The sequence below is a fragment of the Periophthalmus magnuspinnatus genome, chromosome 22 (genome assembly GCF_009829125.3).
Source record: "Periophthalmus magnuspinnatus isolate fPerMag1 chromosome 22, fPerMag1.2.pri, whole genome shotgun sequence".
Classification (NCBI taxonomy): Eukaryota; Metazoa; Chordata; class Actinopteri; order Gobiiformes; family Gobiidae; genus Periophthalmus; species Periophthalmus magnuspinnatus.
This window is the reverse complement of record NC_047147.1, coordinates 3,949,337-3,970,327: the sequence shown is the minus strand read 5'-3', so window position 1 is coordinate 3,970,327 and position 20,991 is coordinate 3,949,337. Positions and strand designations below refer to the sequence as shown.

The window sequence follows — 20,991 nt, the reverse complement described above, 5'->3', positions numbered from 1 at the left end:
TTTGTCATTTTTATGGTTAAAGATGGGTATTATACAAAATGCACTTTTTGAAGCTTTCTTCCATGTTATAATATTGTTCCCTCAAGAGTTTTTAATATGTTGAAAGGTGATCTAAAGTGTAAGAACTCCTCATGAATGACAAATTATATTTCACAAATCCCATCACAGTTGTTAATTTTAGATGTGTGTGTATTTATTTATTTATTTATTTATTTCTCAGGACCCTCACAGACCCTGGAGTCCTGCAGAGGAGGGTCTAAACTCAAAGCGTTCCAGAGACGAAGGCCTAGTCCCTCTTGTGATCCCAGTCTCAGTCCCGGTCCGAAGACCTGAGTCATCCCCAGAGTCCAGAGAAGAGCCAGCTCTGGTCTCAGCCTGGAGCCGAGACCTGGGCAGACTGGATCACAAGCCCTCGGTGATAGTGACCCGCAGGAGGTCGCTCAGGAACTCTCTTTCAGACAACTCAGAACAGGTACGATTTAAACAGACTGGGCTGGTTTTCAATGTAGTAGTATTGATTTATTGAAGCCTTTATTTCACATAAGTTAAAAAATAAAATAATCCAAAAGGAGTTGGCAGAAGTGAAGCTGAGGCTGGGCAATGTGCAACAAAATGTATCACAATTTCTGTCCTCATATTTGATCAGCCTCAACTTTATTTTTTCTTTTCAAACACAGAAAAAAATCTCAAGTCTGGCGCAAACCACATGTGTAGTACTATTAATACTATTAAAGTACTATTAGTACTATTAAAAAGTATAATTGATTTTTCACGTTTTAAACCCATCCAGGAACATTTGAGAGAAATCTGAACTGATAAAGTACTGTAATGTAAACATCCCATGCATTTCAGAAAATGTTTGTAGAGATCTAAAGCACAGGGTTGTCAGCTTTTACACAGAATAAGACCACATGGAAGAGACCTACAATCTGAATCTCCCCTTGGGGATAAATAAAGTCTTTTTGATTGATTTTGATTTGGAGACGCAGGGGGATTTATATGTTATAAATAATTACAGCCTTTGTGATTTTTATGTTTTTACCATTCAAATTGCACTTTCTATTTCATAGCTTTACAAAAATTAAGAAGAATTGAACACTATTACAGTTATGAACCCATTTTTATTAGTTTCCAGGATTGCACTTTTCATTGCAACATCGTCACATCTCCGTTGACCCTGATCACATGACTTCAGCAGCCAATCATAGACCAGAATCATTACAACACTGAGCAAAAGCAACTCCCTGATTCCACCCCAGCTTTAAACGCCTTTAATATCCCGTATACTCCCATAGCAGATCCTGTCCCATGTTTAGTCCCTCCACCCCTCCCCCCCAGTGTACTTTGTGTATGTCAATGAGGCATTGTGGCAGCCCCCCTGTCCCAGATATAGAGATTAACAGGGTTTAACTGCTACTGTACCCTGCTATACTGTTCCATACTATGAAGGATTGGGGCTCTGGCTGCAGTCCTTGGTTGCATGAGACTTGCATCATTTTGGTCTTAGATCTTAAAGGTGCACTATGAGACTTTTCTGGCTGTCTCAATGGAGATTTTACTGCTTTGCTTGGAATATTAAATTTGTCTGTTACTTATTGCATTATTTCAATAACAGGTGTTTTAATTGCTCAAATAACAAACTTGAAAACCAAGCACTCTTATTGTGATTATTGCAGGCAAAGCAATGACATCTCCATGGAGACTAGCAGGTGGCAATCCCTCCAATAGAAAAGAAAATTGTTCCTCATTGAATTTTTAAGCTACCTAACACTATATCTGTACTGGGACGAGCCAACTTCTCTTTATTACAAGAAAAAATCTGGTACCTCCAATTTAACACTAAAGAAAAAGTCACGTTTCTTCCTCCAAAGTTTTTTGTTTGCTCCAAACCTCATACATACAGACAGTTTCAATCTTTAAAACGTTTAAGATTTAAACTGTAGACTTCTCCATTAAAAACACCCAAGCTGATCATTGACCTTTAGACATGACTGAATCTAACTTCCTGAAGGCAGCAAATCTCATGATCCCATGGAAATTAAATGTTAAAATCATACTTTGGAACATTGTTCATCGAGATAAATTTGTTTTATGCCATACCGTGGAAGATTATATCCTTAGGAACAACATTTCCATGGCAATTAGAGTTTGTGGAGATGCAAGCCCGCTCACAGTAAGGACGTTTTTCACAATACAAACCAACCTGAAAAACATGCTTTTTAGTTTAGTTTTTTGGCTAAAAAGATACATAATGTGGCTTTACAGTGTTTCCTATGGTGACCCAGACAATCCTGAGTAAACAGCAAGTTTGCCACTTATTGCCTCTGTATTTTACGATAATACAACAAGCAAATCATGTTATTCTTAATATTGTTTTATTGCTCAGTTTGTGTTAGACTATTGAGATAAAACTAGACCACAGGGGTCACCATACTCTCCTCAACTAATGGGAAACACTATTTTATTGCACAGCCCTAAAGTGGAATTAAACACTAAATCAACTTTTCTTGCTGCTAAACTGTGCATATTGTTTTTGAATAGCATTATCTACTGTTCCAAGTTTGGTTTTTTGGCAGTTTTAATGCAAACTATATATATCTGGTTTGTGATGAAAAATGCCTAAACCTAAACGTGTGCTGCCTCTAGTGGCAACTGTGATTTCAAGTAATACATAACATCACACAAGACTGCCTTGATTACAGCCAGGTGTTTCTGATTACCAGTCACACTGTTCTTTATACCCCCAGACCCCACACCTCCTCCCCCCTCACTCTCCCCTTTAGTCCTCCAGGTACTTCCCGGTTTAGCAGCTCTATTTCAAATGAGAGAGTTTAGGTGTTTAGTCCCACTTAAGTCTTAATTTTCCACTTTTCTTTCCCACAGAATGGAGGAGTCGGGGACAGCTCTCAGGACGACGACCCTAAAAAGTCCAAACGCCGCCCACGCCCCGAGCCACTCTTCATCCCTCCACCCAAACCCACTCTGTTCATCGCTCCACCCGTTTACTCCTCCATCACTCCGTACCAGTCCCACCTGCGCTCCCCTGTTCGCCTGGCCGATAACCCCCTGGCCATGCCCCCCTACACACCTCCCCCCATCCTCAGCCCTGTCAGGGAGGGATCAGGCCTCTACTTCACCACCTTCCTCTCCTCCACCTCTGCCAGCGTCCAGGGAATACCGCCCGCAACGCCCAAGTCCGCGAGGAGTCTGCTGCGTTCCAGTAAGTGGCTATCTTTTCACGCATGCTAGAAATCTGAGCGTTATCTGATTTCTCGAGTTGTCAGATTATGCAATGTCATGTAAACGCTTCCATCTGATATGAGTCATCTGATTTCTTTCTGATTGTTCACACCTGTGCAGGTTTTGACTAAAAGGATAAACTAATCTTGCAAATACAAAAATAAAAGAGAAAAAGTTAAAGATTGAATTATTTTAATATTAATTGTACTTTATCTTCTAAATACAGCAGTTACTCTGAAAACCCAGTGATTCACTGACATGTGTCACCAGGTGTTTTTGATGCTTAAATTTCTCTTGTGCTATAAACACACACCAAAATCAGATCTAATATTGGGTTATCTGATTACTCTAGTTATCGGATTTTACTGGCCATGTAAATGTACCCTGTATTTTCCATTCTGGGGTACTGGGAACACTGGGGATACTCAAGCACTTACCAGGTTTCAGGTTTAAATACTGGATAAATATTGGATATTGTTGATTTGACTGTTATTGCACAAAAATGGTTTATGTGGTTGCGTTTGCGTTTTATTAAAATGTAATTTCTCTGTTCTTTCAGACAGCTCAGACATAACTCCTCCAGTTTTAACGTCCATCGGAGAGGCCACGCCCGTCAGCCTTGAACCGTGAGTATTTCATTTTATTCACTTAATTGTTAGGGAAATCTGGGAAGACTGGATTGTATTAAGCAGTGGTTTTAATTGCGTCATTGCTGATTAATTCTTTTTTGTTTGTTTTTTTTCAGTCGCATAAACATCGGGTCACGTTACCAGGCAGAGATCCCAGAGCTAAGGTCAAGGAATGCAGTGGATCAGGACCAACACAAGGCGGCATTGGTCTGGGCTCCACTTAAAGAGGAAGAGAACAACAGCTATCAACAGAAAGGTGTTTACATAGTTCAGGTCTTACTATAAAGTGCTCATTAGCATTCTAGTTGTTAACGTTGACATAGAGGAAACCCTGCTATGTTCTCTAAAAGATGTGAAAAGCACTTATAAACTCAACAAACTGCATAATTAGGATGCTCAGAATGCATAAGGTGAGTGAGGAATAACTTTGGACCACTGCAAACTGTTCAAAATGAAGTAGTTCAGTATTTCACATTTTTAAGACATAAAAATCTGCTACCCTTCAACATTCTGTAAATTATACATTTTTAACAGCAACTGAAAATCCACTGCCCAATGCAAATCCATTTATTTATGTGTTTCAGATTTGAGCATTAGTCATCTCTGTAGTAAGTGATGAGTAAGTTCTAGATTTCCTATAACTCTATTCTTACTCATCTCTGCAGTTTTTTGTTTTTTTTATAGTGGAAACTGCTCTCAGTTTTATCTCTCATATTTTTACAGTGCATGGCCTTCTTTCTCACATTGTAATGTTTCTTTAAGTTAATTTTTTTGTATTGTGTTGTACCAGATTTTTAAATGTTTTGCAGTGGTCTAAAGTTTGCCCAACCAGTCCACATGTGTTTTGTGGATCTGGAGAAGGCATTCGACCGCATCCCTCGTCGTGTCCTTTGGGGGGTGCTAAGTCAGACCTGTTCCCGGTGCATGTTGGACTCCGCCAGGGCTGCCCTTTGTCACCGGTTCTGTTCAAAGCTCTCGATTTATCGGTCAATCTACATTCCTGCCCTCACCTATGGTCATGAGCTCTGGGTAATGACCGTAAGGACAAGATCGTGGATACAAGCGACCAAAATGGGTTTCCTCCGCAGAGTGGCTGGAGCGCTCTCTTAGAGATAGGCTGAGGAACTCGGAGTAGAGCCGCTGCTCCTACATGCCAAGAAGAGCCAGTTGAGGTGGCGCGGGCATCTGTTCAGGATGCCTCCTGGACACCTCCCTAGAGCGGTGTTCCAGGCATGTCCCACTGGGAGGATGCCCCAGGAAAGACTAAAGACACACTGGAGGGACTATGTCTCTCGACTTGCCTGGGAACACCTTTGGGTCCCACTGGATGAGCTGGAGGAAGTGTCTGGGGCGAGGGAAGTCTGGGAGTCTCTGCTTAGACTGCTGACCCCAGATAAGCAGAAGAAAATGGATGGATGGGTTTATAATCTCTTTTCACAACTTCCAGAAACCAGAATGGAGGTTTTTCGGCGACAGTAAAGCTTACAATAACTACCATGCTTATGTAATATGTCTGTACTGGGGCAAGACAGATTTTGCTCAAATACATGGAAATAATTGAGCACAGGGCCTTTAAGTTGTAGTGTCTCTAAAAACATTTCAAAATTGGGTTTGACATTTTAGTATCAACATTGTTATTATTTTTGCAGCGCAGTCCAAATTTCTCACTCTGTCTCACATGTTTATATTTCACAGTTCAGGACCTGATGCACTTGGCCTGCTCCAGTGTCTTCTCTGGGGGAGGAACCAATCAGGAGCTGGCCCATCACTGTCTGTTCCAGTGCAAAGGAGATGTGCTGGTGAGACTGCACTTTATGTGGTTTTTACTTGTAATGTTAAGCTGACTCAATTTTCAAATACGGAAATACATAATTAAATGAACTGTACATGCCTGTGCTGTTTTAGTAAATGTACTACAATCACAACTGTACATGGGTTGCCAGGTTACCACATACATTTATTTTTTCATTCTCAGTATATGGACAGGCCATGTGAAAGTTCAGAACCTCCAGAATTCAGTCACTGAACTGCACTGGCTGCAGGTGCTGAGGTTTAGATCATGTGGCTTCAGCTCAGAGAGTCATTTTGGGTTTAAAGCAGCTAGATTTCACCATTGAAACTGGAAACGCAAATGAGAGACTCAGAATCAAAACATATTTATGTGTTATAACAGCATAATTATAACATAAATAAGTGAGACATGGCACATCATAACTAAGAATAACTCAGGATTAGAATTGTTATCAGTAAAAGCTTTATTTGATTTGAACATGTTTCCCTCGTATCTGGGGACACAGTTAGGCCATGTTTATGAAAATTTAAATATAAAAGCTTACATGTGGTTCCTTTAAATCTATGTAACTTGTTCCAAGCTCTCACAAACAATATGTCACAAAAATTTATATCTAGGTGTATTTTTTGTTCATAATAAGAAGATATTATTTTAGGTTAACTTTTTTTTCAATCCATCTAAAATGTAAACATGTTGTTCAAGTATTCACAAGTAAAAAGACTATAAAATGAACCACAAGTCCAGAAATATGACTTTATATTCTTAAAAATCTCGATTCTTTTATAAAATCTACTCTTTTCATCAACTTTTAAACAGTTTTATTAGACATAACAAACTTTTGACAATGTATTCTGCACATCTTTTCTTCACTTTAATATATTCCAATGAAACCCTTTTGTCACTATAAAGTCCCGTTGCTTTCAACAGAAGTAGATAACTTAAGTCCGTTTTTAATAACCTGAGTGAATGGAGTGTGTCAGCTGTGAGTCTTGAGACAAAAGCGTTACCATGGAAACGTGAGCACAGCAACGGTCGCAGGAGCCCAAAAATCTCCTCCTTCGTCTCCCGCAACAACAAATGTCTGTTTCTTTTCTTTTTCTCTCTCTTTCTCAGATGTTTTTCTAATCATTACTTTGTTTGGTGGGATAGTATCTGTGGTAAATATTTATCATAGTAGCATTAAGTGTCAGTTTGTGGGGAAAAAAGTAGAAAATTACAGGAAGTAGTGCAGCGTCCTATAACAGAATCCATCTACCTCTGAAATCAACTCACAAAACACCATCCAAAGTGCAGGGTCAGTTTACGAGCAACGAGCTTTTTTCTGGTAGTTTAAAAATTGATTTAATAAAATAATGTCAGATGTTTTTACTCATCTGTTCATGTGTAAAATGGACCAACCTTGTCCCATGTTTTCAGTAATACTCATGTCACATCTGCTGCACGTCTAACCAGGAAGAAACATGACCAAAAATGATATAAAAAAAGTCAACATTTAAGCTAAATTTAAAATATTATAGTGAAAAGAGTGGTCTAACTTGTCAAATGTTACTATAGTAAACAAAGGCAAACAAACAAAATTTAAATATTGCTATGTTTTTTGAGTGCTTTTGGTATATTTTACAAAACTAAGTTGAAGCAGCACTACAATTTTGCAGCTTCTTTAGACTATAGAAACCTCTTTATGCAATACAGTTTGCATATACACTGTTTTTATTATAAAAATGTATGTGTCTCATAACAGCACATGCAGGTTGTGGTGTAACAAAGACCACTGTGGTAAAATGTATTTAAAACAGTGATGCAACAGAGAATGTCACATGTCATCAGTTAGTGCATCACCTTATTGTCATATTAATTCTAATGGGCTGTATCAGATTGTAAGACCTTGAGAGTCCCTGTATTTGTAATAATGTACTATCTTAAAAATGGCACACTGATTATGGGAGTGTGGATTTCTTGAGAACAGAGAGGAATTTGCAGTCAGTTCACTCCCAGTTACACAATGGTTTAACACAATGTAATCTGAAAATGTTCCAAAGGTTGAGTTACAAGCTGGCACAACAGTCAAGTTTGAATTTAATTTTAAAAAAGCATCACCATGCAGATAATGAACTATTTTAAAAGGGCACTATGTCATTTTTCTGTTCGAGGGTCTGTCACTTGCTTGTCTCCATGGAACTATGTACTTGTTCTGCTTAGAATGTTCCACAGTATGGCATTAAACATCTTACATGTACTTAATTACAGAAGTATTTATTGCTCAAAAACACCTTAAAGATTTTTTTTTTTTTACTGTGAGCAAGGTCGCTCCTCCACAGATCTGACCTGTAACTTGGTTGGTGGGGGGCACATCCTTGTTTCCTTGGTGATAGAGAAGTTAAATGCCACGCTGTGGAATGTTCCAAACAAAGCATTGGCATCTCCATGGAGACTAGCAGGTAGCAGACCCTCTTGAGATGTCACACAATGCATCTTTAACTTGTTAAAAATGGTCCTCACTCACTGCACTTGGTTTAGTCCTGTTTTAGTCCTGTTTTAGTCCTGTTTTAGTCCTGTTTTAGTCCTGTTTTAGTCCTGCTTTAGTCCTGTTTTAGTCCTGTTTTAGTCCTGCTTTAGTCCTGTTTTACTCCTGTTTTAGTCCTGTTTTAGTCCTGCTTTAGTCCTGTTTTAGTCCTGTTTTACTCCTGCTTTAGTCCTGTTTTAGTCCTGTTTTAGTCCTGTTCTAGTCCTGTTCTAGTCCTGGTTTAGTCCTGTTTTAGTCCTCCTTTAGTCCTGCTTTAGTGCTGTTTTAGTCCTGTTCTAGTCCTGTTCTAGTCCTGGTTTAGTTCTAGGCTTATTCTAAGTTTAGTCCCAAAATAGTTTTAAGAAAATGGCAGGACTGTAGACCTTTATTCATTTAGTCGATTGACCGATGGTTTCCTAGTCAACCAAAACTTGCATTAGTCAACAAAGGATTTCTATGGGACAACAGCAGAAAGGAGACGTTAGTGAGTCACTGAAGAGTTGGTATTTTTTGGTGTTTATGTGTAAAAAGGAAATTTAAACTTATGATTCAGAAGTTGGATCTGTCTTTATAAATATATTGTTTCCTGGTACTTTCTGCATAAATAGTGTGTTTGCGTGACCTCCCCTGCAGCTGTCGTCTTGTGAGTGCAGTGTGGGTCAGATACACAGAGATACTTTTGCCCCGCCCTCTTATTATTCCACTGATCAATCTGCAGAATGTCTTTAGTCGACTAAGAATTTTTTTTAGTCGACTAGAAAATTGCTACTGCTTTTTGGCATGTGACTCATTTCACTCAATTCACTTTGCCAAGTTAAAAATGTGCTTATTGTGTCAGCTTTATGTTGTATAAATAATAATTGTGGGTTTTTTTTGTTTTTTTTTTCAGGCTGCTTTGTCATTGATGATGTTGAGAAATCCAATTTTCCCAAAGTCGCATCATTTGTCCAACTACCACTACTCAGGTAAGGCCTCCATAAACACCTGGTAAATAAGTACACAATAAATACACAATAAATACACAGTTAGGAAAACACAGAACAAGACAACGCAACAGTTTAAAAGTGCACTATGGAACTTTTCTCCCTCTGCAACAGAGAGAGAGGAGGGAGGAAGAGGGGGAGAGAGAGGAGGGAGGAAGAGGGGGAGAGAGGGAGGGGAGGAAGAGAGGAGTGGGGAAGAGAGGGAGAGAAGGGAGGAAGAGAGAGAGAGGAGGGAGGAAGAGAGGGAGAGGAGGGAGGAAGAGAGAGAGAGGAGGGAGGAAGAGAGGGAGAGGAGGGAGGAAGAGAGAGAGAGGAGGGAGGAAGAGAGGGAGAGGAGGGAGGAAGAGAATGGAGAACAGGTGGGGTAAGAGAGAGGGAAAGTAAATAATAACTAAGTGCGTTCTGTGTGGCGACTGCAGTTTCAAGTACTATGTGACATCACACATGACTTCCCTGATTAGAGCCAAGGGTTTCTGATTAGACCAATCACACTGCTCCTTAGACTCCTAGACCCCGCCCCTCCTCCCCCTCACTCTCTTCGACAAAGTTTAAATCTGCCACCTTTACAAATCGTTGTAGGTGTTAATTTGTCCAGTTGACAAATTTAAACTTTGTCTTTTGCTATGGATCTGGACGACCTGGACGACTGGGGGATTACACAGACAGTCCTCCAGGTACTTCCCAGTTTAGCAGCTCTATTATGAAATGTGGTTGTGGGAGGGGCTTACATGTGTAGTCCCACTGTAAGTGCAGATCAGTGGGCGGAGATAAGAAGTATCAAACATGCATGAATTGAAATACAATTGAGTAAGATATTTTTGAGAGAACATTATTATAATCCATTTTAGGTTATATTGCTTATTTAAAGAAAGTGAGAGTGAGAGAGGGGGAGGGCGATGTGGGATTGGAACAGTGAAAACGGAGGGGGCAGCAGCAGCTTGTGGTTAATCCTGAGAGAGAGACAGAGTGGGCTTTGTTTACCCATGATTCACTGGGGCTAGTCTGGGTTTGGGGTTAAGGGCTGAGAGAGAGAGGAGGGAGGGAAGGGAGGAAGAGGGGAAAGAGGGAGAGAGAAAGAGAGGGGGGGGTGAAGGCGAGCATGGTGAAAGAGGAAGAGAGGGAGGGTGGGGGGATAAAGAAAGAGAGGAGAGAATGATTTGTTTGTGGACTAGAGGGAGACGGTGGATGATCTTGAACAAGGGGAGTGAATGGGGAGAGAGATAGAGATGGAGAAAGAGAGATGAAGGAGAGAGATTTATGGGCTAAAGGGAGGTATGGTTGAGATTGAACAAGGGGCAGAGATAGAGAGGTATAGATGGGTAAAGAGACAAAAAGTTGGGGGGACAGGGAGAGATGGAGGTTAAAAAGTGAGGAGGGAGGGGGAAAGAGAAAGAAAGAGATTGGGGCAAAAGAGAGGGGGAGAAAGAGAGCTTTGTGGGCTAAAGGGAAGTGAGGTTGAACTTGAACAAAGCCCCACCCAAACTGAAAAATGTCAGAGCCCAGCTGAGAGGGGCTCCACAGCTGATAGAAAACAGGGAAAGGGGCTTTTGTTCATTGCTAAAATTGTACAAACTTTGTTCTGTTATGCAGTGTGTCTATCCACAAGAGCTCTGATTATGGCTCCAGGGTCCTGCTAGAAAATAAAGAGCCTAATTTATCTGCGTTGCAACACTGAAATTCCCCTATTGTCAAACTACAACAGCAGAATAATAATAATGTGTATTTAAAAATCAAGATAAAAAAAAAGTTGAATATCTCTCAGCTCTCTCCCCTCGCTTGTCTGTGTCTTGATGTACTCACAAAAATAAAAATGCACTCGGTCGATGCTGGTATCACTATCAGTCGCCGGTGTAGGTATTTAGTAAATAGATGGGGCCGATTCAGCAGCTAACGCCCGGAGCGCTTAAACACACACTGAGGAGAGTCTAAAGACGCTAAAAACATTATGAACAGAGATGGTATTTGTTTTACCTTTTCACAGAGACTTAAGAGCAAAAACAAAATTGGCGGAGGAGCAGAGCTGAATGTCCAACTTGTTAACACATGTTAAGTACCATGTGCTTCGGTCTGTTTACAGGCCTCACACATAAATGATATGGTGAAAAAAGACTAAACATCTAATGTCACAGTCACTATGTTCTGAAGCTGCTGTTCTGTTGAGGAGCTTAAGACATTATTTTACACCATTATAACAAAATATTATCAGGCTATTTTTAAGTTGATTTATCTGGTAATACTTTTATTCAACTAAGGTTAAATTCACCATGGAATACTTGAATTGTGTAAATAAAATCATTAAAAATTAGAAGATTGGTAACAGGATGAGATTGGTATCAGCAATTGCAAAAATCTGTATCACATCAGGAGCAGAAAACTGTATCTGGACATCCGTATTGCTAATCATAGCTGATCTGTGTGTTCAGGGTCTGATAACTGGAGCGCTGCAGAGAGACGACAGTTCAACAAAGGCATCACCGCTCACAAAAAGGACTTCTTTATGGTCCAGAAACAGGTAAACAACTTAATCCCATTAGGTTCATTTGGTCGTCTGTAACAGTGTTAGAGCTAACACAAAATGTATTGCTAATGATTGATTTAATTCTTTAAAGCCACAGTATGTAACTTTTTAAACTTATTTGGTCTGGAGGAGGGCCTTCTTCTGCTTGTTTCCTTGGCAATGGTGTTCCTTTGGCTATAATTATCCACAGTATGGCATGAAGGCCAGGCATTATGTCTTTAAAAGCATTTGATCTGTGTCAGACTGTCAGACCCAGACCAGACATTTACATGTGTGAAGACTCTGTCCCATCCTCCAGGAAAGTCTTTGTGTCTTAGCTGTCCTCAGGTGTAAAAGTTCATTATCTCATGAGTGTGAAACAAAAAACATGAATTTACTTAAAATTCTATCACAGTGCAATTCATACACAAAGTAATTCAGAGTGCTTTACAGAATAAGAATGATATTAAAATCACAATACAAACAAATAAAACATAAATAATCATCATAAATAAACATTTAAAGAGAAGAGTGCAGAATACATTTCAGTCAGATGTAGATGCTTGGAATCAGGTGATGTGTCACCTCCAGAAAGTTACATACTACACCTTTAAATAATTCATTTATTGAGGAGATGGTAATGGATTTGTGCTACATGAACATGTATAAATTGATCCATTGGCAATGACAGAGAGATGTTATTTTATCACCACAAAGCATAATAGCATGTAAAACTGGTAGAATATGGTATGAAAAATGTATTCATGCTGCCCAAATAATGCAATATATATGATTAAAAAAATACATATAATCGTTTTGTAAAAGCATTTTTAGTAAAACAGTTCATGTTACTGTTACCTGTGGCCCAGTGCAAGTAGCAGAGACACACCTATAAACCAAACTGCAGGATTCTCTTTGTGATCACATCATCTGATTCCCCCCAGAGGCCCATGGTTTTTAGAGTGAAGGATATTGTATAAAGGCATAATATTTCAGGAGACGTGAAACCTTTTGTTATGGTTTTAGTTCAGCATTTCCCCAAGGTCAAATCATATTCACTATCAAGTTTCACGCCATACTCTAACCCTCACTATCATGCCATATGTACATATAAATGAGCTGTGTTCATGTTTTAGGATTTTATGATGTCATAATTTCAGATGGAGGGCAGGGGCGTGTATAAATCTGTGGAAGATTCACTGAAAGAAACATCCAGTCATCCGCATATGAACCTTATTATGTTTGGAACTGGCTCCACAAAGATGTCATATTAATTTTATGATTTAATCTCCTATATTACTGCACTACTACTACACAACAATCACGTATTTTGTTTTATTTATACAGACAGAGAAGAGCTTGAACTTTCATGGAGCTTGGCCCAGTGATTATAGAGAAACAAATCTGCAGTCTGACATTTAAACAGCAAATTCCATCATAGAGTTTGGACTTGTCCTCCAGCTCAGTTTAAAGTGCAGGGATTATGCAGTGGTGTGATGTCACCTTTCTGTATTTGTTGAATGTTTTGTTGTATTTCCAGGTTTGCACTAAGACGGTGGCGCAGTGTGTGGAGTTTTATTACACGTTTAAGAAACAGGTGAAGATTGGGAGGAATGGGGTTCTGCTGTATGGAGAGACTGAACCAGAAATGAGGATCGCAGAGGACGAAGTGGACCCCAAGGTGAGGACAGAAACAGAGAGGGACAAAAATGGGACATGATGGTATAATTTTATTGTATTTTTTTCATTTTTAAAAACATGTTCCAATGATATAGTTAGCAGGAGTGATTTCTACTGCCTAGTCATGTAGTTTAAATGATCATATATTTTTCTTTCATATGACACTAGGTATAAGAGATCAAACTTTTCAGATTTTTTGCTTTTCTGTTTAGGCTCATAAAATTTTTATCACACAGGGATTCAGGAGGTTGTTTTACTGACCCTCTCTTTATCTCAGGGCTCCCAGCGACTTGAGGAGGACAGCAGGAAGTGGGAGGGGTCAGCTGACAGGAAACAGGAAGTCACCCACACATATCGGCCCACGGACAACAACGTGAGTGGGAGATCCAGCTGGACTCACATTGCAGTCAGAATGAATGGGAAAAATCTGCAGGAAACAATTGTGATTATATTTAGTTAGATTGAACAATTTAAACATTTCCAGATGCATTTGAGACTGAAACTGAGCTGCTGAACTAAAACAAGAATCACATGCATTTCAGAACATGTTTGTAGAGGTCTAAAGCTTTTATTGATACTTTGCAGTGACATCACACTGGAGGTGTATTTCATGTATGTCTGTAGAGGAACGTTCAGCAGTTACCATGGTGACAATATGCACATATTAGCAAACACAGCTTGACAGGTTTATAGATAGATTAGTTTGAAAACTCAAGAAGAAAAACTACAAAATAGATTTAAACAGCACATTGTCAGGAGCCTGTGATCAATACGAGTGTGGCCTTGGTCATGGTCTTGTTTAGGTGTTTGATTTTCAACAATAAGGGTGAGATTGACTAATGTATGAGAGGCTTTAAGGCTTTAAGAGCACAAACTTAAGTCAATTCTTTATAGTCAGATTGTATTAAAACAAAGCTCAGATTAAAGTCTAACAAAGCCTCAAGTAGAGCAGTGCCTCTAGTTGGCTTCACCCTCCAAGAAATGTTGATGACATCAGCTGCAAAGTATTAGTAAATTGAGTTTATATTCTACAAGCAGATCATGTCATAATTTCAGGTGGAGGACAACTCTATAGGCAGATCAAGACAATATTTACATTTACACTCAACTTTGTCCTGATGTAGACTCGGTTTGGCCCTGGTCTAGTCCCGGTCTAGTCCCGGTCTAGTCCTGGTCTAGTCCTAGTTTAGTCCTGGTTTAGTCCAAGTTTAGTTTTGAGTTTAGTCCCATTTTTGATGTGGTCTGTGTTAAAGTGTGAACATTTTTGAAAGAAATACCCAAACTTTTGATCCACAAATGTTGAACCTTCTCATTATTTGCTTGGGATTGGCTCCACAAACTTGTCAGTTGAAAGGACTTAAAGCCATAAGATTTATATGACAACAATCGCATCAATAATGGCACTTTTGTTTATTTATCCTGACAGAGAGGACATTGAGCTTTGTGCCAGATTTGTTTCATTTTTTATAGGCCCAGTAATTACACAGATATTAAACATAAACCTGCTCAGTAAATCTGCAATCTGTTCCTCTGAGCTGCTGTTTATGTCGCCCCCTGGTGGACACACACATCACCTGCGGCAGTGTCAGATTGCGTAATGCCATTATGGTGTGTCATTTGTAAACAGTGACTCGACAAGAAATCTTTAACAAAGGATCTGCAGCTGAACTAGAACTAAATACTTAATCGAATGTGGCAAAAAAAAAGGTAAACTTTGTATGGTAGTCATGGCAACAATGCAGAAAATAAGGTGTTGTTAGATTAGAAACCAATTTGTCTGGCCTCAAGACAAAACAAAGGAGTTACGAGAGTGTTTATCCTGTGTGCTTGGTTGAGTTGTGGGCTCTATGTTCCAACACAACACTTCCCCCATCCACTTTTCCTGTGCAGACTCTTTAAGGTTTTTTAAACACATTTCTAAATTGGTGTATTTTGGGTTATTCGTTTATTTAGTAGGTGATTTTTAAGCACAGTTAGCATTTTAGATGAAGGCAACAAAAACCTTTAACTCCTCTCTCCTCTTCCCCTCTCTCTCCAGCCCGGAAGCGTTGTGATCATGCAGACCCTGGAGGAGCGCCCCTTCCCCCGGGTCTCGCTCCCTCCTCTGCCCCATCCTCTAGTCTCCAAACCTCGGTACGATCCACAGCCACGAAAACCCAGCCCCAACACTGGCCACAAGGGGGCAGCAGCGGCGGCGCAGGAGGGAGAATTCCCCTGTAAGAAGTGTGGCAGGTCAGTGTTCTGTTTCTCTTTTGTGGGCAGTGGTTTAATGATTGTGAACTGTCTCTTAGTAACAAACAAATTCAACACAAACTCTGTAACTGTGCTGCACAGACGGTAAACAAACAGGACTGCAGATAACTCACATGTTCAGAGACTTTTTTCTTTGTACCTAGCGAGCAGAAGTGAATATTCTTAAATCATTCAGAGGTAAATCTATAAGTTCTGATAATTCACATTAGTGCTTCACACATTAAATCTGCAGAAATTTTGCTATGTTACTTGCAAGCTGCCATGTTTGTTTTGACACAAACTATGTCTCTGATTGGTTAATTAACCTGTCAATCACACATCTTATAAGAGCCCTGTATATCTTTGCGTATTATAGGAGAATGTATGCGTAGTATTGGCTGGTTTATAAGTGCTTTTCACAACTTTTGGAGGTCAGAGCAGAGTTTTGCAGTCATGATAATGCTAAACAACAAATAGCATGCTAACAGTGCACCAGCCTTACTTCTTGATTCTCAAACAGCAATCTCATTTTGACCTTAAGAGCTATAAAAGTCAATTCTTAAGTGCTGCTTTTACAATATATCTGTATAGGTCAAGACAAAATTTACTTTATTACACAAATAAAAAAGAGTTAAAGCTCCTTTGGACCAGATTTATTGAAAGAGTATCTTTGGAAACATTTATCGTGTATGTTCTGATATTTGTTTGTCCAGGATCTTCTATAAAGTGAAGAGCCGCAGCGCACACATGAAGAGCCACGCGGAGCAGGAGAAGAAAGCAGCAGCTCAGAGACAGAGAGAGGCCGAGGAGAGGCAGAGGTTAGCCACCGCCGCTCTGCTGGCTCAACAGCACAACGGCACACAGCAACAGACGGGGGACGACAGCACCAACGACGAGTCTACAGACGGAGAGGACCACGACGACCGTGACTGGCACTGAGAGAAATCAGTCTATAACAGGAGGATGTAAAATCAGACTATGAAAGGAGGATGGGAAATCAGAACCAGACTATAAAGGGAGCACAGAAATAGATTGTGGAAAGACGACAAGAACCAGACTATTAAAGGAGCACAGAAATCAGATTATAACAGGAGGACTGGAAATCAGACTCTGAAAGGAGGACAGAAATCAGACTATAAAAGGAGGAACTGAACTGAACGAGGGAGGAGGGTTCAAAAGAGGAGACATTTAAGAGCTTGTACATTCAGAGGAGCAACGAAAGAAAGACACTTCCCTTTGAAAAAAACAAATCTGAGAAACGTGAAACGCACGTAAGAGAGAGACCGGGTTCCTGCATAGATTCAATATTAGACACAGCTTATTACTACTGTTCAGATCAATAACACTGAAACTGAGACTCATGACCAGATTACACAGTTTTAGGAGAGAAAATGGAACATTTTATGGTTCCAACAAAAATGGGCTAAATTATACTAGTTCCAAAGAAGCAAAGATTTTTAAAAAGGTAGCAGTGTCCTCTAAATAAATTATATTTGTATATATTTTTATATAAAACTTATAACTCATACATACACACACACATTCATTTAACTTGGACAGGCAGGTGTAGCTGTAGTATAGCAATAATTCATAGTGTTCTATTATTATTAAATATTATTTTGAATACATTGTTGGGGTCCATATAAAAATGGTGTACGGAGATTTATGATGTAAAGTAGAGCTGTAATGTAATGCCTTAATTAAACAATGATAAAAAAATCACGTTCTTTTCTGATGTTGGATGCTACAAATAAAAAGAAAATGTATTTTATTGAAGTGCATTTATGTTATTGTAGATTTAACTTGGACACATTTTCATGATTAAGAGTGAGAGCAGGTGAATGCTGTTCCTTTGTTCATAAATATTTCATGTCCCGCTCTATTAAAGCTCTTTATATTGAATTGTGCAGGAGCCCTGGTCTGGGACTATTTGGTGAGAGTTGATGTATTTTCCCCTTTACTCAGAATCTTAAATGTTACCTCCTCCTCTTACAGGGCTCTCTCCAACTAAAACAAAAATCAGAATAAGCCATGACTCCTGATCTCTCTTCCTCCACTCCTCCTCTCTCTTTCTCTTTTTCTTCTCTCTTCCTTTCTCTCCTCTTTTACCCATCCTCCACGCCTCCTCTTTCTCTACTTTTTCCTTTTTTTCTACTCCACTTCCTCTTCACTCCTGTGTCTCCTCCACTCCTCAGTTCTTCCTCCTCTTCCTTTTCTGCTCCTCCCCTCCTCTCTCTTTATCTTCTCTACTCCTCTTCCTCCTCCTCTTTCCTCCTCCTCTTTCCTCCTCCTCTCCTAAGAAGCACTTTGGTCATTTTCGCTTCACGCCACGGACTACCAAGAATCCTTTAAACTTTTCAAATATTTGAGCCACGATTTTGCTTCTTTTTTTTTTTTGCTCTTTGGGGCTGGAAACATTGATACAAAACTGGACATTTATTTGGGAGCAGTTTTTTGCAAAATTCGTGTCCAACTTCGCGCATGTTTATTGTCAAATGTTCAATGCTTTTTTAAACCTTTCTATCTAAGACAATCAATTTTACACTGTTTTTATAGACTATTTGAGCTTGTGTTGCGTTATGGTTATGTGAAATTTCAATGTTTATTACTGCATATTGTTATTGTTATTCTATTAATATTATATTCTATGTTATGGCTGCGATTTGCAGGTTTATTTAAGCAGAAATAGTGTGTTTTGCTGCCTGTTAATTACTGTGACTTTTACATGAAGAAATGTCAGGTTGTACAATGTGCAATAGAACAAAATCTCCTCAAATCCACTTTAACAGTCCAAGGTTTCTGTGTAATAATTTGGACTAATGAGCCGCAATGAATAGATAGAGTAGAACAATATATATGTAAAAATATAGGGAATTAGAGATATAAAGTATTGGATAGTTTGGCAACTTTGGAGTTCTACATTACACAAAATTGACTGTTATGAGCTTTAAGCAATGTTAGAATATTGTTACCTCATCAAAAACAGACCAGGAGTTGTGACACATGTTTGAGTGACACTTTATTATTAGTCTTTCTACATGTCACAAGCTCAAAATGCTCTGTTCCACCTTGTGATGTCATGAATCAGTACTCTTCAAGTTAACGACTACCTTTTACTTTTATTTAAGTAGAGATTTGCAATTCCAGGGCTGAAATGATCCAAATGATTCTAGTGAAGGTGTGTGGAAATTTAAAAACACAGTGGAGCACTTACTGTATTACCACATGATGACATCACAAGGGGATGGACATGAGAGTAACTCCAAAGTTGCTATACGATACACCGGGCTTGTTATCTCTTTTGATATGAGTGTGTAAATATATCGGGAATCCTATCACACGTGTTGAGTTCAGATTGGAACTCATGGTTTTAAAGTTTTAGCATCTCAAACAAATATTTAGATATTATTATTATTATTACATTATATTTTATCAAATTGTATATTTAAAGTTGCAAAATTGAATATGGTGAATACTGCTCTTGTTTATTACACCCGGCAACCAATCAGAAAGCAAGAAATTACACATAAGGTTAGATGGAGACATATACTTTATTAAGGTTTCCCATTTTCCCAATATTAATTTTTCCCAAAATAAAAAGTATTGTTAGTTTGAAAGGTTGCTCAGGGCTAATCATCTTTATGGTAACTAATGACCACAAGACCTATTATTTTAATGAATCTGTTTTTGTTACCTCATAGCTGATTAGCCTCCCTCAGGATTTTAAACTCTTAATTTAATACACCGCTTTGTATGAAAATTCTATGGGAGACACTTACGGGAAAATGTACTTCCAGGACATCAATCTTCCTATGTTAAAGTTCCACTATGTAACATTTAAAACTTTTCCATGGTAGTTTTTGTGCAGTTGAATGTCTTTTTCTTAACCAGACAAATTTGACTACTTGCCTTCAGTATTACACAGTAGATTATTCCCAAGTGTAAAGCAATAACTCATTCTTATCAGTTCTTCTTTCTGATTGGTTATTGAACATTCAAAATCAAATCCATTAAAGGTCCTGTATTACACAAAATGGATTCTGCCCTTTAACCCATGGTAGAATGTTGTTACCTCCTCAAAAACAGACCTGGAGTTGTGTTTTGTTTCATTCACACATGTTTCAGTAACTCTTTATAATTAGTCTGTCTACATCTCTAAACCTCAAAATGCTCTGTTCCACCTTGTGATGTCATGAAGTGGTCATTTTCAAGTAAACACCTATGTTTTGTTTAGTAGAGTTTGTCAATTCTGGTGCTGAAATGATCCAAATGATTCTAGTGAAGGTGTATGGAGTTTAAAAACACAGTGGAGCACTTCCTGTTTTACCACATGATGACGTCACAAGGTGGAACAATGGAACTCAGGTGGATCTCAGCTTACATATGCAGGGTTTGTGTGTTAAACAGCAGTAAATGAATCAAAACTAAACTCAGTATCAATGTTTTTGATGACGAAACAACATTTGAATAATAAAAATCTGAAAACCGTAATATGGGCCTTTAACTGTCAGTACAAACCTGGGCCTATGCAGTGACTGTGGACTCTGTTATCAACTGTTGTGTGCATGTTTCTGGACAAATAGTTTCCTTCGCTTGAACTGTACCCATTCTGTTTTTATTTATATATTGACACTTATTTTTCAAGGGGAATTGTCATGAAAGACTGCGTCGGTTAAGGGAACTCTTGTGAAAAGTTAATTATTCTTTAGCTAAAGTGAGATTTCTATTGACTGAATTGTTTCTATGATATTTTCGTATACTGGGGTCAAACTAATGGAGAATAGACAGGCTTTTTACAATGTAACTTATTGTTTTTGTTTTTTATCACCTGAACGTGTTTAGTAACGACTTATGAAGCACTGTATATTAAAGTTTTAAATATTACAAAACATAACTTGTATATGTATTTATTTTGGAACTGTGTGGTATGGTACGTATTTTCATATTGTGTAGCAGTTGTAGTAGCAGTAGTAGCAAAAGTATTCGTTTTGGTTGGTTAAGTTGGTGAGAAAGTCAATATTTATCAGGGCCATAACACACTATTTTCTGATCTGTGTTATAATGCTGTTTCCTCACAAAAAACATACATGGAGTTGTGTTTTGTTTCATTCACACACGTCTAACACACATACACACACATCCATGTGGTAATACAGGAAGTACCTTCACTATAATCATTTGGATAATTTCAGACCTAGAATTGCCAATCGCTACTGAACTAAAGGTAAAAAGAACTGTTAATGTGAAAACTACCACTTCATGACATCACAAGGTGGAACAGAGCGTTTAGTGTTTGTTCTTTTTGACAGTGGCCTCGCTTCTCCACAAATGTTACCTGGTTGTCTTCATGCAGTTTGATGAGCATAATCCCATACTGAGAAACACAACAGTTGAAGTAAGAACATGGGGACAAGCAGAGCCTCTTCCAGAAAAGT

At 38.8% G+C, this 20,991-nt stretch overlaps 1 protein-coding gene across 1 annotated transcript in view; it reads left to right on the top strand.

Moving 5' to 3' along the window:
- The window catches only part of mideasb (mitotic deacetylase associated SANT domain protein b), a 40,333-nt gene extending 19,914 nt beyond the window's left edge, over positions 1-20,419 (top strand). The window contains exons 3-13 of the mRNA XM_033988042.2: positions 221-472; positions 2,884-3,220; positions 3,800-3,866; positions 3,986-4,125; positions 5,565-5,668; positions 9,054-9,129; positions 11,571-11,659; positions 13,185-13,325; positions 13,602-13,697; positions 15,363-15,556; positions 16,270-20,419. Coding sequence (XP_033843933.1) covers positions 221-472; positions 2,884-3,220; positions 3,800-3,866; positions 3,986-4,125; positions 5,565-5,668; positions 9,054-9,129; positions 11,571-11,659; positions 13,185-13,325; positions 13,602-13,697; positions 15,363-15,556; positions 16,270-16,495 — 1,722 coding nt within the window. The 3' untranslated portion in view covers positions 16,496-20,419. The remainder of the gene's footprint in view (positions 1-220; positions 473-2,883; positions 3,221-3,799; positions 3,867-3,985; positions 4,126-5,564; positions 5,669-9,053; positions 9,130-11,570; positions 11,660-13,184; positions 13,326-13,601; positions 13,698-15,362; positions 15,557-16,269) is intronic.
- Positions 20,420-20,991: the final 572 nt, after the last annotated feature.